This window comes from Venturia canescens, chromosome 1 (genome assembly GCF_019457755.1).
Source record: "Venturia canescens isolate UGA chromosome 1, ASM1945775v1, whole genome shotgun sequence".
Lineage (NCBI taxonomy): Eukaryota > Metazoa > Arthropoda > Insecta > Hymenoptera > Ichneumonidae > Venturia > Venturia canescens.
The window spans coordinates 32,552,619-32,570,147 of NC_057421.1; the positions used below are offsets into that span (position 1 = coordinate 32,552,619).

Here is a 17,529-nt window from a genome sequence, read left to right on the forward strand (position 1 = left end):
CCCCCTTGAGAAATCATACACAAAACCATAATCCTCGTATTAGAGAGAGAGAGAGAGAGAGAGAGAGAGAGAGAGAGAGAGAGAGAGAGAGAGAGAGAGAGAGAGAGAGAGAGAGAGAGAGTCACACACGCACGCACGCACGCAAAATTTGGAATATAACTTTTTCTCACACATAAAACAATTTTTACGGCAAAGCATTTGTAAAAGTTGATGAAAAATAGAAAAACGATATTTTCAACGAAAATCATCTATGGCACACACACACATATAATAAATGTTTCGGAAAAAGTTGGTTCGTACGAAGTACGTTGACGTACATTCAAACTTGACATTATATGCGGGGCTGAACTCCATATTCTACCTGCTTTTTCCCATGCACAGTATTCCCAGTTGGCCAGGGAGTTCGGCAGTTTTGCGAATACGTTGGTTTCATGCTGAGGAGAAAAATGAAACGAAAAGAGTAAGAAACCATTATAGTGGAGTCAGGGATCGTTCGTAAAGAACTAAGGAGACTTTTCACGTGAATATGTAGTTGATTTTAACCGGAAAGGACGTACAATCTCTACGCTTTTGTGCAAACGACGAGTCCTTTTGGGTTTTTTCTCTCTATATCCGGAAAATGTGGAAGTATATACACATGGTACGGAATGCTGGATTCATATACGTATGAAAATACTACGCACTGTACTAACCTCGTATATGTGGAAAAAAAGAGGTGAGCCCTCTGTGTTTGAACGTACATTCCTTTGTAGCTCCACTTGCACCGAGAGTTATGTCGAGACTTCGTATGTAATCTTGTGCGCTCTGATAAAAAAAAAAAAAAAAAAAGTTATTTTATCTCCCAAGGATGTAACGAAACCACGAGTATAACATGATTTATAAAAATTTTCCCACTTTTTCATAGCATATCGCTGAAACTTTTTAACGTCTAGAGTATCTACGAGCAATCGAAGTGTTTACTAGATAAGGAAAACGTTCAAACTGCCAAAATATTTTTCATCCTAAATTTATTTTGGATCTTCCACGTGAATTGTTAAGTTTCACAGTCTCATTGAAACATTTTCTAGGTCGCCTCCAATCCGTACGTGTCTTAATCGTAAAAAAGTACAAACAAATTAAATTTTCTTCTCCAACCAAACCTTCAATTATTAGTATATGTTTTTTTTTGCGATTTTTATTTTTCAGGGCGAACTCGGTCCTCGATCTATAACAGGCACAGTAAGCAAGAGCACGAGAAGATGGGCGAGCTTGAGGCAACATGTTACGAGCGGGGGTGGGTTCGTCGAAGGCAAAAAACCTGCTGCCACTCTGCTCCTCGATCGTGAGTCCAATTCTCGAGCTGGAACACCAAGTTCACAGCCACACTCGCCAAACACTCCGAGAACACCTCATACACCATTGAAAAAATCGAATTGGGAAGTAATCGAACACTTTACTGGAGCTCCACGGCCATCCATCGTCACGGTAAGCGCTTGAAACTTTTTTCAAAAGCGTCCTTCAATTGACTTTATTTCCTCAACCCTTTCACCGGTGGGCCCGCCATATGGTGGGCTGTTCGAAAAAAAAAAACAAATTTCTAGTCATACGAAATTGAATGGCTCTGGCATTGCTGGGTTTTGGACACCACTCATTAAGATGTCAACAAAAAGATAAGAGAAAATATTGTAGACAAAAGTTTTACAGCGTTAGTGCTTATTATTGATGAGTGACAAAACACAATATTTTGTACGTATTCATCTTTTTCTTTGAACGTCAGCTCGCAAGTTTTAAACGACGTGCCGCATGTGCGACGTTTGCATTGAAGAATTTTACACTTTGTTTTTTTTTTTTTTTCGTTATATTCTGTGTTCCCTAATTCGTTTTTGTTTTCTTGAATTTTAGATAGACGTTTCTATGTCCTTTGGTTTTAAATTAAATTCGATAAAAACCGTGCAACGGAGGATTTCGCTGTCGCTGTACATTCGTACATGCGGTTCAATAAATAAGTTCTCGTAGCGTTCTCATTTAATTTTTAAAAATAATTTCTGCGGAAATGTCTAGTTCACTGTCAAGCCATCAACCAGTAAAGGGGTTAACTTGCTTCGCAATATCACATTTTCATTGGGATTTAAATATTTAAGATGACTTGTAATTATAATTTAACTGCGCTATCGAACCGATTGAATTTCGGCGAAAGTGAATGATGCCGCCATAGAAATCGCGGTTTCGAAGGAGTTTAATTTACTTTTTATGACATCTCTTTACAATAATAATCATTTTACTGTTGATAGATGGGCGTGGGATCGGACTTTGGTGTGTGTAGCCTGACTGCTGTCGGGAAGGAAAACATCGTTGCCGAATCCCCTCCAAATTGTGGGCTGACACAAACCGGCCGTAAATGCGCTCTCGGAAGATTTCTGAGTGCTCTTTGTACCTCCCATCGATTCAAAAATCTGCAGGTTAGTCATTTGAAAAAAAAATATAAAAATAAAAAGAATAAAAAATAAGAAATATTCGATCGACACTCCTAGCTGTAAATTCAGAGCAAAAGTTATCGCGAAAGTTTGAAAGGAATAAGGGCGAAAGGCTGATAAAGGGGAGAAAATAAAATTCATGAACGTTCGAAAGTGAAAAATTATCGTAGCTGTCAAGACGATAAAGATCCTACCTCGAAATGGAAAGTTCAAGTTCTCGAGATGCGAAAGACGGGGGAGAGAGAACTCGGAAGCCCTCGGAGTTGTTTCGGTTTAATTTATTCCTTTCGTGCCCACCTCCGTTATACTTATATTCATTATTATTATTTTCTTTTATCTTCGTTTTCACTCGATCTCTCGACGTAAGCTTTTACCCTGAGTGCTTTCCATATAGAAAAATTCACCACTGAACAACAAACGAAATATTTACATGATTTTGCTCATTTGGTATCCTGCTACAACATCGTTTTAATTCTTATTTGTTATCCTGGAAACGTAAACATCTGCGAGCATTAATCAAAATAAAGTAACGTTCCAACATTTGATGAGAGGTTCGAGCCGCGAAAAAGCCGGCAAAAATCACGAAAAATCCTCTCCAATATTTAACGAGAATTCTGTCGACATACAGCAAAGACATAGCAAGTACAGATTTTGTTAATAAAATAGCAACGGTTGGCTTAATGCTTATTCCTCGTTAATATTGACTCGTTATACCGTTTCCTCGGTACGGAATATTGCGAGTCTGCAAATGAAATATATTAGTCAAGCCTCAACGACCTGGAACGTAATGTTTTTGCAAACTGAAGTGCATCTAGTATGTTTGCATGGAATGATTTTAAATTCATACTTCAGGAAGTCTCGTTTAATGCGCATCAAACGTACCTGAGGAAACTTCCAAATGATATGACCGGAAATTTGACGCTGCTTTGTATCTATCTAGATACGTTTCGACCCACGCGATACGCGAATTAATCGTCAACCCTTCCTCAGCAACCAACCACTCACCCCTGTCGTCTCCGGAGTTTACGTGATGGTCTTTATATGTATATAATCTTCATCGCTCAGAGCTTCTCTCTGGCTCTCTTTCTCTCCGTCTCTCAATATCCTCACACAAACGGTAATCGATCTCTCGCTTCGACTACTGCAGGTTACACCGGCGTGCGTAATTGTCGACGTAAGTCGGGGATCAAGATGGCTCTATCTCTATAGAGATGCATATCAGATACTCGACTACTCACTATTCAAACTAAATAATGATCACGGTGTGCAATTTCGATGCCCTTATTTTAGAGCGGGATCCCGAAAATAAGATCACGGTCGTACCGTCTAATTACAAATCTACCTCAAACGCAATTTACAGTTTAATCGTGTACTTTACTCGCCTGCGATGAAATTAAGTGACGTTTCGTTGGATCGATCTCGCGCGATCTTTCCCGAGCTACTTTATTCCGTTAGTCGTATCGCGGAGCTATTTTTCGGATAGATTTTCGGCAACAAAAATGACTTGGGAAAAAAATCCTAGAAAAACGAAGAGTTGATATATCGTGTTCGATAGAATTTATGAATCGTTTCACGATCGTATTTCGCTTTTACTTCATTATTTCATAAAACGCTATTCCTTTTTGCGGGATTCCCAAACTATTTTTAGCTCGGATTACGATGAGCCGATATGCGAAATAAGAAAAATCCTTATTCTGATACTCGTTCCCCGAATCCGGCTTATCCATACTTGAACGTATAAACGAGAATATTGATTGTAACGGATGCAAAAAATAGCACGGAGATGTGTCATTGCCTAGCTTCCTGTTATCTTCCACCAGATAGAAATATGATATAATAATAGGCTGGGGGTTAATTACAACAGGGGGTGTGTGCTTTCGATCGCAATCGTTATCGCGAGCCTTGCATTATTAAATAATTCTCATCGACTCCTAGTCATTAATGACTAATTCCTCATCGCTAAGTTTCTCAAATGGGCGATTGCGAAATATTCATTGACGTCAAAAACTCACATATGCGTGGTCTTGTAAATAAATACACTGTTCTATTCGCGTTTACATTGAGTGTTTTCAATTTCAAGCATATATTTCAAAAGTACAAAAACATTTTTTTCATGTGAGAAATACTAATTTGTATATGGTTTATGCGCAAAGTCTGATTGTCGAAATTTCTCATCTGTGCTCAATGTGAAGATCGTAATTATTGTTTGAAACGAAAAATCCAAATTTTTTTCCCATTTTCATATATTTTTCTTGCATACGAACCTATGAAAACCCGAAAAAATTGTGAAATTCTATATATTTACAGCACGTCGAAGTGATATTCTTCTTTTTTAGACGCATTTTTTTCAAACTCGCTAAAAATATTAAATTTCGCAATTCTTTAGGGTTATTTTATAGGTTCTTAAGGAAGGAAAATATATATAAGTGGAAAAAAAAATTTGGAATTTTTGTTGCACACAATAATTACGATCTCCATATCGTACACATTTGAGAAATTTCGACAATCAGACTTTGCTTATAAACCACGTACAAATTAGTATTTCTCACATTAAAAAAAATGTTTCTGTACTTTTGGAATATCTCTGAAACTATACCGAAAAGTTCACTATGGTGAGTTATTATCCTCTATCCTAAAAATATTCCCGAAAACAATTGATTTTTTGACTTTCTAAAGCAAGATCCCCCCTAAAATGACATGAAATCCATTGCACTCGTGTAATCATGAGGATTATTTTGAAATTCCATTGAACTCTGATTATATTTTTGAGGGAAATGTATGACAATTGGTTCTTGCTTACCGAAAATGAAATTGACTCGTATCAGATTTTCAGTGGCTGAACGATGAAATATTATGCTATAGACTACAATTTCTCAGACGAAATCAACATGCTCGTGGTTACTTTTCATCAAGTTAAGGAGCTTACGTTTAGCGGGGTCTCGTAAACCAGTTTTTTTATGTGATGCTCTTGACAAATGCCACCGGTGGTTTCAGGCAACCCTTTGGTGCTCCGTGTGTCACTTTATATTGAGAAAAAAATTAAAAAAAACCGAATAGGTCCGCGTGTTTGTGAACTCGTCAAAGCTCTATAAAAACTAACGTTAAAATATTCTCCACGATCTTCGCAAAGTATTATAAAGTAATCGTTACTGGTATAATAAAAAAGCAATGAAAAAAATTTCTGTAAAAGTCTTCTAGTCAGCACGAGAGTAGTGCGATCGAGGGGAAAGAAGCGGATATGACATTCGCGGTATGCGATGAGGAACAGAAACTTCCCCTCTCGCGCCATAACTGCTCGACATCGTAATTCGCATCCCTCGATACACATTAGTCTGAGCATTAGTCTCTATTGATGTAGCGCCGTGTACATGCGTACACGTTGCAATATTAGAGGAAGGAGAAATACATGTGGCCGATGAGTCCTCGAAACTTTGTTCGTACGATGTACCACTTATCTCCCACCATAACGACGAGGGATAAGTTCGTCATCCACTTCATAATGTGGCTATGAGAGGGTACACAAGAGAGTTCGAGAGGGATCCTAGTCGTGTACATCATGTACACGATGGACCCGTACGAACATCATTCACGTTTATGTATTGCTCACGTTCGACAACAGAGATACAAAATTTGCAGCTATTCCTCGTAACCCGTTCAACTTGTAGTCACGACAATGCAGGTAGCCAGTTGCAGCAGCAAATGCGGCATACGAACTACCACGACCAGAAATTACAGACCATAAATCGATAAGGATCCGATCGGGCAATGCGCTTTCGCCACTTCCGCATGCACGGCACATCAATCTCGTTCGCTCGGAGATGTTTCCCAACTTCTTTTCAAAGTTAACGTTATTCACTCGTTTTCAATTATATTTGATTTGTCGGCGGATATGCCGACTTTTTCGACTGCAGCTTGTGCCGTTGCATTTTTTTCGGAAGAAAAGTTCGCTTCCAGAGTTCAAGTGAATTTCACACTTCCGGTCTAATTCATTTAGCCTTTTTGTTCCTTTGATTCGTCTTCATGAAATATTGAATAATAGTATGTGATTCCAGTTGAATGTTGATTCCAGTTTCTAGTAAAGTTCTTTCAATGAAATCTACTAATTTTACTAATGTTTTTTTTCTCATTTCGCGTTGAATTTTTCCATTTCGAAATCAATCGATGTTTCATTTTTTATGCTGATCGTTCATTTTCCATGAGTTTTTTCTGGTTTCAAAACAACATCGAAACCTCCAATTAACAGATAAAGAGGTAATTTTTTGAACAATTGGATCCACCTCTGAAAAAAAGTCGAACGAGGTTACCTACCACGAGAAAAATGCTCGGTATTAACGGAATACAACTTTTTTCATCAGTACAGTAATTTGGTCTAAGCCTCTGATAAGCGTTTTCCGAGAGGGTGCATTCACCCCATTCTTTTCGGATGCTCCGCAGACATGAACCTTTGGCAACGTCACTTCGACGTGAAGTGGATGTCGTAAGTACATACGGTATATGAAAAGGAAGCCAATGAGGTCGGGAAAGAAGTAGTCAAAGACAAGATTTTAAGAGAGACCAGTGGCAAAAAAGGGGTTCGAGTCGTCATTAGTGAAGCTTCTTTTCCACCCTGACTACCGAGTGCACTCCAAAAGTCAATTTTCTCTCTTGTACTCATACTATCTTATCGCTCTTTCAATGTGCATTGCATATATGTAATATGTATGTATATAGAATAGACTGGGCCAAAAAAATCAATATTTTTTTTTCCAAAAAATATATCGAGAATATTATTCAGAATGACGAAATAAAATTTGGTGAAAGTTAGAGCCCTTAATATTAATTTTAAGAGGTCTATCATTGCGGTTTTCTATTTTTATGCGTGATTCGATGTTTTACGTCAAAACTGCTAGGAGATTGGAGTGAAAAGAATTTATTTTCACTCATTTTTATATAAAATTGAATTCCCTACAAAAAAGATCTAATTGAAAATTTTCTTCAGACGAGCCGTTTCCGAGTTATTAAGCTTTTTAAATCGATATATTTTTTCGATTTGACTGTTTTACTTTGGAATTTTGTAACTAACGAATTAATGAATATAAAAATGAAACCATGAGAGGTTCTTTAAGCAAATTTGATGCTTTCCAAAAAAGGTCTCTTGGTATTTTTCCCTAAATTTACTTCTTCACGAGTTATTCACGATTGGAATAGAAAAAAAATTTTAATTTCAAGTTTTTTGTTCTTTACTGAATTTTTTTCCACTTCACGGACCAAATTGACTTTTTCAAACAACATTTATCATTTTTCACAAAAAATCTTTCAATATTTATCCTTATTCTAACAATATGATCACAAAAGTATCTAAATTTGACAATAAATGTAAATTTATTCTTGCTTAATTGATATTTTCTCAATAAATAACGTAATTTTATTTTCTCAAAGTAATATTTCAGTTAAAAATTATTTAGCTGAGAAAATATCAATTAAGCAAGAATAAATTTATATTGATTGTTAAATTTAGATACTTTTGTGATAATATTCTTAGAATAAGGATAAATATATTAAGAGGTTTTTTATGACAAATGATAAATGTTGATAGAAAATGTCAATTTGGTTCGTGGAGTGGAAAAAAATTGAGTAAAGAACAAAAAACTTAAAATTTCAATTTATTTTTCTATTTCAATCGTGAATAATTCCTGAAGAATTAAATTTAGGGAAAAATACCAAGAAACCTTTTTTGGAGAGCATCAAATTTGTTTCAAGAATTTCATGGTTTCATTTTTATATTCATTGATTCGTTAGTTATAAAATTCCAAAGTAGAACAGTCAAATTGAAAAAATATATCGATTTAAAAAGCTTAAAAACTCGGAAACGGCTCGTCTGAAGAAAATTTTATATCAGACCTTTTTTTTAGGAAATTTAATTTTACATAAAAATGAGTGGAAATAAATTCTTTTCACTTCAATCTCCTAGCAGTTTTGACGTAAAACATCGAATCATGCATAAAAATAAAAAACGGCAATGATAGACCTCTTAAAATTAATATCAAGGGCTCTAACTTTCACCAAATTTTTTTTTTCGTCATTCTGAATAATATACTCGATATATTTTTTGGAAAAAAAATATTTATTTTTTTTGGTCCAGTCTAATATAGATATACAATGAAAATAACATTGCCGAACAAAAATATATTCTCGTTACCCAATATTATAATGAACACAGATTACAATTTTTTTCTAGCGAGGGAAAGACAAAACAACCATGGTGTTGAACTCAATAAACGTGGAAACTTCATTTCTCTTTGTAGGCTAAAATTTTTGCGACTGCACAGGATCGTAAATTTTGTAATGGAAATGTAATGCATTCTTCGTTACGTTTTTATACTGCGAGTGATGAAAAAACATTCCATTATTCATCACCTTTTTCCATCGCTCATTACAATGTGATAGAAATTTTTTTCTATTACATTAAGTTTAATTTTTTTTTTTTTCATCATTCAAAACATCCTGATAAAGATTGGGCAATGTTGATTCCGGGTAAAACTGACCTAACAATGAAAACCATATTTCCTATCGTTACGTCAGTTTGACCCAGGGTGATTACCGACGCGAAACACCTGGTCTCCATCATTGGGTCAATTCGACCCAGGGTGAACATCGCTCCCTTTATCAGTGAACGAAAAATATCCGGTTACTACCATTGGGTGAGTCCGACTCCGGGTACACACCGCCACACCTCTTTGAATACGACAAACGCGGATTACTATCATTGGGTCAGTTAGACCTAGGACGGACAGAGCCACGTCTGCCGGGAGGCGAGGAACACCTGGTTTTCATCTTTGGGTCAGTTTTACCCGGGATGGTGCTACCGTTTTTAGCAAGGTTGAAACGTGTATTAATTTAATTTTTTTCATTCCTAATCAGAATATTTTGAGTGATGAAAAAAAATTAAACATAATGAAATGAAGGAATTTTTTCATCACTCTTTACAATATGACGAGTGATGAAATCACTAATGCGCATCACAAAAAGTAATGCATTACTTGTAACCCTATTGAGACTATTATGTTGACACTATTCAGTTGATACCATACGGGTAAAAATAAGCGGCTTGGCAATGCAAAATAATAAAGCATGTGTACCCATGATGGAACATTCTCATAATTTTTCTTTTCCATTCCTCGGCATAAGATTTGTCCCACACGCTTTCTTATTTTCTCATTCTTTCGACTCTTTTCCTTCTGTTCTCTCAAACTCTGATTCGTACCTTAATTGCAAATCAACCCGAAGCCGTCTGGGTTGCATTTTTTACGCTTTACTTTTTTTGTGCGTGTATCACGAATCACGCTATACGATTTGATCGATGCCTTTGTGATTGTGGTAAAGAATCCACGAAAAATCGAGCGAATCTTGAGAAAATGTCAATTAAACGTCTTTAATTAAAAAAGCTGCATTTCCTTGTTCTTAATGCAATTCCACTAATGAATGTCGAAGTCAACGGTTCTGTGGTTTCTCAATTGATAGAAGGCAGCCATTAATTTCATCGCAGTTGAGAGAAATAATTTTCTTTTCTTGCTTCGATCTTTCTTCATTTGCAGTGAACCGCAAATGATTGATTGTGAGTTATAAATATATGGAGTTTCATGATAATAATAATAAACTAATTAAATTGATAAGCAAATATTCGAACGTTGCATGAAAGATATAAAGACCGGTGATGATTTTTTTTTTCGTAAGTGGTGATTACATTAAGCTGTAAGCTACAGATTTTAATCATCTACTTGCCACATTCTGTATTTTTTTTCTAACACAGGTTGAGATGCTATATCAACGGTACTTCCTTCGAATGAATCAGAGTAACATGACACACGTATTGGGCCTATTGGCAGGCTTGGCCTTCGCTCTCGGTCTACTGCTCGTTCTGCGCTTGATATTTACCAGTGAAAAGCCTCTACTCACCCTTGTTCAGAGATCTGAAAATCTGTCTCTCGCCCTCACGCTCGTCGCTTGTATCACCATTTATGCTGGTATGAACGTTATGTGGTATGAACAAAGTGTTCATTCATAAAATTATCTGTTTTAAAATAATATGTAAATTCAGGCTGTTCCGCGAGGGAACTAAGATTTCCACATGAATCATTTGTTCAGGAATCTTTAAATGAAACGTAGTAAAGTGAGTCCCGAACTTGACTAAATTTACAGTTGACTGATCAGATTGATTTTCAACTATGTTTCTTAATAGATCAATTTCACGAAATGTTAAATCACATTAAACGATTTTGAATGCAATTGCTAAAATGGTTGAGTGATTGAAAGCGACCTTGGCCGTCACGAGGCGCGAAATATTCGATAATTCATACATCAATTATTCCTCTCCCGTTAATGGCGGCTCATTGATTTTTCGCAGTTCTCGTCGCTGCCATTTCAAGACCGGGAATGAACGAGGTCTGGCTCGCCGGTATTAGCGGTGCCATTCTCATGACCTTGCTAGCACTTCAAGTCACGTTGAGTATTCATTTAGCGTCTCTGACCGATATCGATGAGATCGATGATGGCGACGAATCCTCGATGATGACGTCTGAAACTTCAACAAACAAGGATCCACGCACCGGTGGACCGTTGGCAGCGGCTTGGGCCGTTTGCTTTTTCATCTACATGTCCTACGCACTGTTGCCGATAAGACTTCGCCATGCTTGTATCGCTGGTATCATTTTCTCCATCGCTCATCTCGTTGGCGTTCTTTTGCTCTACAGAACTCAGGACTATCCATCAATGGTTGCCCACGTGAGTATATTCGTCATTATCTGTTTATCCACAAAAAACTATGCGTATAATGATGAAGCTGGTGTTGCTCATTGATAAGCTCGACATTGTTTTTTTTTTTACCAACGTTAAAATAACAACAACTGCGCCCGGATATTTCCTCCTTTTCAATCATTTTATTACGAACAAGTTGATCAATGGATACAATCAATTACCATGCATTACTGTCTGTTTTCCTTTTTTATTCGTGTCGGAGCTCATCGATCACGACGATCACGGAAAATTGTACGCATATTCTGATTCTTAAGTATCACCAGTTGAATCCCACGGGATATTCGTCAGGAGCAACAGATTCCAATATTTCTTTGATTTTCTTTGCCTGATCCCGTCCTAAAGGATAAAATACAAATGTATTTTGACATTTGCACAATCGCTCTTCAATTTTCAAATATTTTTACACATACATTTGTACACAGCAAATAAGCGATGTTTTTTAAACTTACTATCGTGCGAAATAGACGATGACACCATTAGTACGATGATCAAATACCAGCTTATGAAAAAACGGATTGATACAGTTCCCATGGAGAATTTTGCATGTATTGGCTTATCTGGAACAACTCTTACTGTTTCTAGCGCCGAACTAAGCTCTATTTTCGATGTCGCTTCACTGCGAATTAACCGCAGCGATACGCGTACTCTTGTCTAAATTACATTGTGGGTAACCTTGTCATCATAAGCCTGCTTTTCCGGTTTCCTATTCAATGACTACTCGACAGAAGAAAAAGACTGCTATACGAGGCTGAGTTTATTCACAAACCCATTCAAAGTTCACCTCAATTCTTTGCTTATTTTCATCGGAACTGTTTAACGTACGATAACTTTTAAAATAAATGAAAAATTTTTCTTTTAGAGAAAAATCGTTTTCTTTTCAATTTCGGTTTGGTAACTCTATGCGACAACAAAAATAACTTTACGACGAAATAAATAATTGCTGCTGTTTAAAAAAAAAAAATTTTTATTACGTTCCACTTTGATCGCACCATTATATATTTAGCTCTGGTCGAATTCGTCTTTTCGCTATTTATCTCACTTCTACGTCACTGAACTTTTCACCACAAAGAACCTGCGAAGGCAGAGGCTGTTTATTCGCGGCCTGCTTTTCAAGCCAGTGATATAACAACACACATTGTTTTTCGTGTGCGGAGCTGTATGTTTTGGTCCTTCGGATGTCAGGAAAATTAGGAGATAAATGGCGTGCGACGTGGAGCGACATTTACATCGTCTATCAAAGCGTATTGCGGTGACTTTGGTTGAGCATGGGCGGTTTTCACAGCCCTTTACGTACTGAGCCATTACTATGTTGACTCGTTCGACGAAGTTCCCTCGAGTATGCCACTACAGGCTCACTCTCTTCATGCATGTCTTTTATTTTCTACCGCGTCGATGAATCACTCTTGTTCTTTCACCGTAGACGACGAATGACTCGGTTATTTCGGAATGAAAAGTTTCTTTCGAAATTGCAAACACTCGAGTGAAACCTTCAGGGTTCTACGTTTTAATCGAAAAACTTCGCATTGAGAAAAAGATATTTGGTAGGACAAAAATATGGTAGATTCGGACATTTTTTTTTTTTTTTTCAATATCAAGTATTTTGGATTCTCATACCAGATTACCAATCAACTGAATGGAATTTGACAATCAGTTTGACAATCTTCGTTCATTTAACACAATGTGTACGCGAAACAAGATTTTGAGGAACAAGGAGAACTTTTATTTCAAAAGTCCTCAAAAACAAGCAAGTATGGATTAGGATTTCACAGAACTTCACTACTCGATTCCATCAATAATGAAGTTCTAGTCGGTATAATGTAGAGTTTATGTCACAAAAGTTTAACAGTGCTTTCTAAACTAAGCTAGAAAACTAGTAAGTTTATATTCCGTCTAGTCTGGTTTAGTGGATTTTTATCATGAGTTTGTAAAAAATGGTCTTTGCCATTACTTATACGTGACTCGTGACGTATACAGACAGCGGTTGAGTCTCCAGTGGCTCGACCTTTCGTAAAAGTTCCAACGGATTCAACGCGATACTACGCTTGTGTGACGGTAGTGAAAGATTAATATTTAATCAGCAGAAATCTCTTGAAATTTTTTAAACAAGAAGTTGCAGTACTACCTTTTCACCGTATAATTATTCCCAGATATTCAATTTTTTTTATCGGCGGCGCAGTGAGCTTCAAACCTTGTTAATTTTCTAAGAATCACTGGGCTGGGGTAGCAAAGAGGGGTGTTTCTTTATATCCTTTGGGTAAACCGCCTTAACCAAGTACGTCTGTCAAATTTCTTTCTCGTTTTGTATTAAATCTTCTTTCTATATTTATTAACTCATTTTGGTATTCGGGAATGATTCAATTTCAGTTACCATTATTTTTTGTTACCACGTGCCTCTCCATTTTATTATCCCTCGAATAAAAAGAGATTGATGAATAAATAGTTTCGAAGTCGCTTGAATTAATAAATATACATAAATCACAACATGATATGTGACGTTAACGAAACGAATATGAAATTGTGTCTGACGTCTCTTTAATAAGAATGATACTCGCGTTCCAACGAATGTAGAGACGGCGCCTTTCAGGTCTCTCGACGTGAAGCCTTGTCACTCGCTTCATCCCTCTACTGTTTCCATCAGAATCACTCGAGTTGATGGTCAGTTCGTAAATTGGTTCCACACGATTTGTCAATCCAATTGGTTCGAACCTGATTTCTGCCTGAAATCCTTAGGCTTTTCACAGTCGCTTCATTTTCGTTTATTATGAATATATACATATTTATTCATCCTGCAAATCACCAACACAATGCTGTTCCGGTTATCTCGAAAATCTATCCAAATCTATTTTTGACTCAAATTCGAGCTTGATTTTGGGTTACGATTGAGCGAAGTTCTATGGTTTATGACACTCATCGTAGTGTTCATGCCCATGATATATATTGAGTAGTCATGAAAAAAATACTTAAAAATTTTCGCGATGCGTTCATAATCCGGAAAAAAAATTTCATTTGCGACGAAAATTGTTCTTCTGCAAATGCAGTGACTATCAAACTGTACAAAACCATTGGGGAAAAAAATCAGACGGAAACAAACAATAGTGATTCGAAATAATATATTTCACTTTTCTCGCGTTCGGCTCGGGTGAGAATTCTGCCCGCGGTTTGAAGTAGTCTACTTTCCCTCCCTAAGTGTGTAATATATTATTGGGTCATCCGCGAATTTATTCGAGGTTAAATTCTGCATTATATATTGTAAGGCTACTGAGATCGATATATTTCGCACGCGTATTGTAGATACATCCAATGTGCTGAGTAATGACTGGGAAATGACAAGCTTGTAACCAGAAAACAGAGGGGGATCCGAGAAGAAAGATTCAACAGGGCAAAAACCAATGTCAGGGGAGCGTGAAAAAAAATGAGAAAAGAATACAGAAGAACTAAATGGAATTTTTAAGGGATTTCGAGTCCTCTCGGTTAGGGAAGATCCTTTCAGAACACTTTTTCCCCTGTTATCTTTATGTTTTAGATGTCACAAGGACTTTCCTCTTCTTAGCACCCTCTTCAAGACACCTAAGCGCCTGTTCAGAATAAAAAAAGTCTCCAAATAGCTTTCGGTTAATGAAAAAATTATTCAACTTGGTTGTGCTATCATTTTAAAGTTAAAACTGCAAAAAAACGTTTGCTAATTTTCATGCTTAAAATCGTAAATTGAAATACAGATATTTTCATTAATTGGTATAGTGATTGTTACGAATTTCATAACCAATTTCAACACCTTCGTCGGTTTTTCCCAAAAATTATTGTTGCAACAAAACTATCTATATTCTTTACAAAACCGTGGTTTGCTGACATAATTTGAACGTAATAATCTATGAACGAATTCATATTAATAGCCTCGTATGTTCGGTGACTCCATTTAGGTAGTATTGTTGAATATTAAACGCGCAATCAGTTGCACTACATCAACTCCAACGATAGGGGGGTTTCGTTTCAAACCTTTGCAGCCGATCAAAATCGAATATTCTACGTTGGTTATCACTGACATATCTAAACACTGAATTAGTCACGGTTCCAGTATAGATTATCTGATAACCAAAATGTGCTCGTAGCGAACGGTTTTACTTCAAATGCGACATATCTTTTTTTCTAGTTATTCATGCTCGTGATGCTATCAAGAATTTAGAAAATAATTTAGTCGCATTCATTTGAAAAGAATATTTTGGTTTCCTATTCTCAGAAGAATATGAATAAAGTTGAGCACTTACGTATGGTGGTGTTATAGTTGGAGCCTAACCAGTGATTGGTTGATAGGTGTTAATTAACACTTGAAATTATGCTTCGACTCCTCGTCTGAATCTTCTTCGGATTTTCTTTATTTCCATTCCAATATATGATTTATTACCTGCTACAACAAAAGTTTCTTCGTGTTAATGTTGCAAATCCCTTACAAGATTGAATCTAAATAAAAAGCCATGTATCTACATAAAATATTGAATGTTCCTGTACTCAGATGTATCGAGTTTGATTGTTGAATGTACGACCCGCGTATATACAAAGCTTTCTCATCAGTCAACCTCTCTAAAGCACATTAATTTCGATACAAGATGACTATTGGGTATTTGCTCTCGTCACGGTTGGCTCGACACCATAATACATCACATATGCGAATACGGAATGCAGAATTCACGGCGTCCAATTAGGGAAATTCCGCCTTAATGAACATGCTGGCTGTGCACTTGGCTGGAATTTATAAGGCATATACACGATGTTTTCGTTGATTCATTTCGATGTAGCCCCTGAATTGTGATCGCGAAGAAAAAAATTAGGGGGACACTCTCGTGCGTGGGGATAAGGTGCGAGGGTGTTATTTTGCTTAGAATCATACGGGCGTCGAGAAGACCAAAGTTAAATTGTGTTCGAAGGAGTCTCCAAAGAAAAATAAGAAGTACTAAGACGGACGAAATTAACGCGTGGCATGAGTTGAGATATCAAGGGGGCTCACACATAAGTAATCAAATGATTGAGACTGTATTGTGGATATTGGAACGTGGCACAGAGTGAATTGCTTGCTTCGCTGGCTACCTAAGTGTGGATTTTCTTCTGCTCCAACGAGTAGGGAAAGCGAGGGATTTTGCTTGATGGTTTGCGCCTTAGTTCTTTTCTACTTCGTTTGTGTTTCTTCACGTCTATCTTGGCGGTCTCCCTCCTACGTGTTCCCCCTTATACTCTCCTGTTGATCGAATAACCACAGCTCCGCTATACTCTCTGCTATCTTAGCATATTCCGGTCTTATAATATCTCCCCACATATGAGCTGTCTTCTGCAAGCGAGAGATAGGCAGCGACGCTGCATGTCGATGTGATTTTGAAAAATATTTCGGTAAAGTTTCCCTCTTCGCTGGCCATGAAGTGTTGTCACGTAATACAAGCCTTCACTCTTGAAGATAACGGTGTCAGCGCTCCGTCAATACCAGTAGCTATCCCATGACCATATATCGATTATGTCAGTGCGCAAGACAATCAAGATTAACCCTCAACAAAACACTGTTTTTCTTCCACACTGTTATCATCACGAAGAACTAAACACGTGCCTTTTCTATAAGTAATAAGTACGAGGGAGGAATATGAGCGGGATTGAATTTTCAAAATAAGCTTCTTCGAAGGATATTACCGGGAATCCTTGACATATATTCCCTCTCGAAAAAATAAGAGAAAAAAAGTACAAAATTGCATACACGTTACCTCTTGAGGAGATTTTTCCACGGGTTTTTTTCAAGCACCAAAAAAATTCCATCTCGATAATAATAAAGTACACAACGCGGCTACACGGATCGCTTGCCTGAGGTTCATGTATGCACTCCATCCTTTCCGAGGAAAATATCATACGGTATTATTTCTATACAAATTTTCGACTCACTTTATCGCACATTCTTCGTTCGATGTTAATCTCTTCGATCGTGAACGCTGAGAACACTGACCCCATCAACAATACTAAAAACGAAAAAAAAAAAACTACGAAAGCGTCGAAAATCCAGAAAACACATCCACATGGCCAACGTCAAGTTGAAACGTTCTCGTAAAAACAAATTACACGTGGATTCCCACTAGTCTGAAAATCTCTTCGGTGATTCTCAACTTGATTCTCAACTTGCAACGAATGTTTCACCAACGTGTACCACAGGGATAGTCATTGCATCCAGTCTTTTTGGAAATCTCCGCACAGTCAACCTGACTCCACCTATCAGTCGAGCTTCCTATTATTACCACAAGAGTGAAAAACCAGAAAT

At 37.0% G+C, this 17,529-nt stretch overlaps 1 protein-coding gene and 1 long non-coding RNA gene across 4 annotated transcripts in view; one reads left to right on the forward strand and one right to left on the reverse strand.

The window, feature by feature from the left end:
- Nucleotides 1–17,529, forward strand: part of LOC122419518 (adenylate cyclase type 6) — a 106,744-nt gene that overhangs the window by 37,785 nt on the left and 51,430 nt on the right. For both annotated transcript variants that reach the window (XM_043434161.1, XM_043434151.1), the window contains exons 3-6: nt 1,186–1,464; nt 2,271–2,438; nt 10,243–10,456; nt 10,837–11,213. In XM_043434161.1, coding sequence (XP_043290096.1) covers nt 1,186–1,464; nt 2,271–2,438; nt 10,243–10,456; nt 10,837–11,213 — 1,038 coding nt within the window. The remainder of the gene's footprint in view (nt 1–1,185; nt 1,465–2,270; nt 2,439–10,242; nt 10,457–10,836; nt 11,214–17,529) is intronic.
- On the reverse strand, nt 11,219–12,506 carry LOC122419528 (uncharacterized). 2 transcript variants are annotated; one of them, XR_006262921.1, is made up of 3 exons: nt 11,696–11,846; nt 11,408–11,582; nt 11,219–11,233 (listed from the first exon to the last, which is right to left on the reverse strand). It is a non-coding gene; the product is annotated as an uncharacterized lncRNA (long non-coding RNA). The 2 variants fall into 2 exon arrangements; XR_006262919.1 differs by lacking the exon at nt 11,219–11,233 and having other exon boundaries at nt 11,349–11,582; nt 11,696–12,506.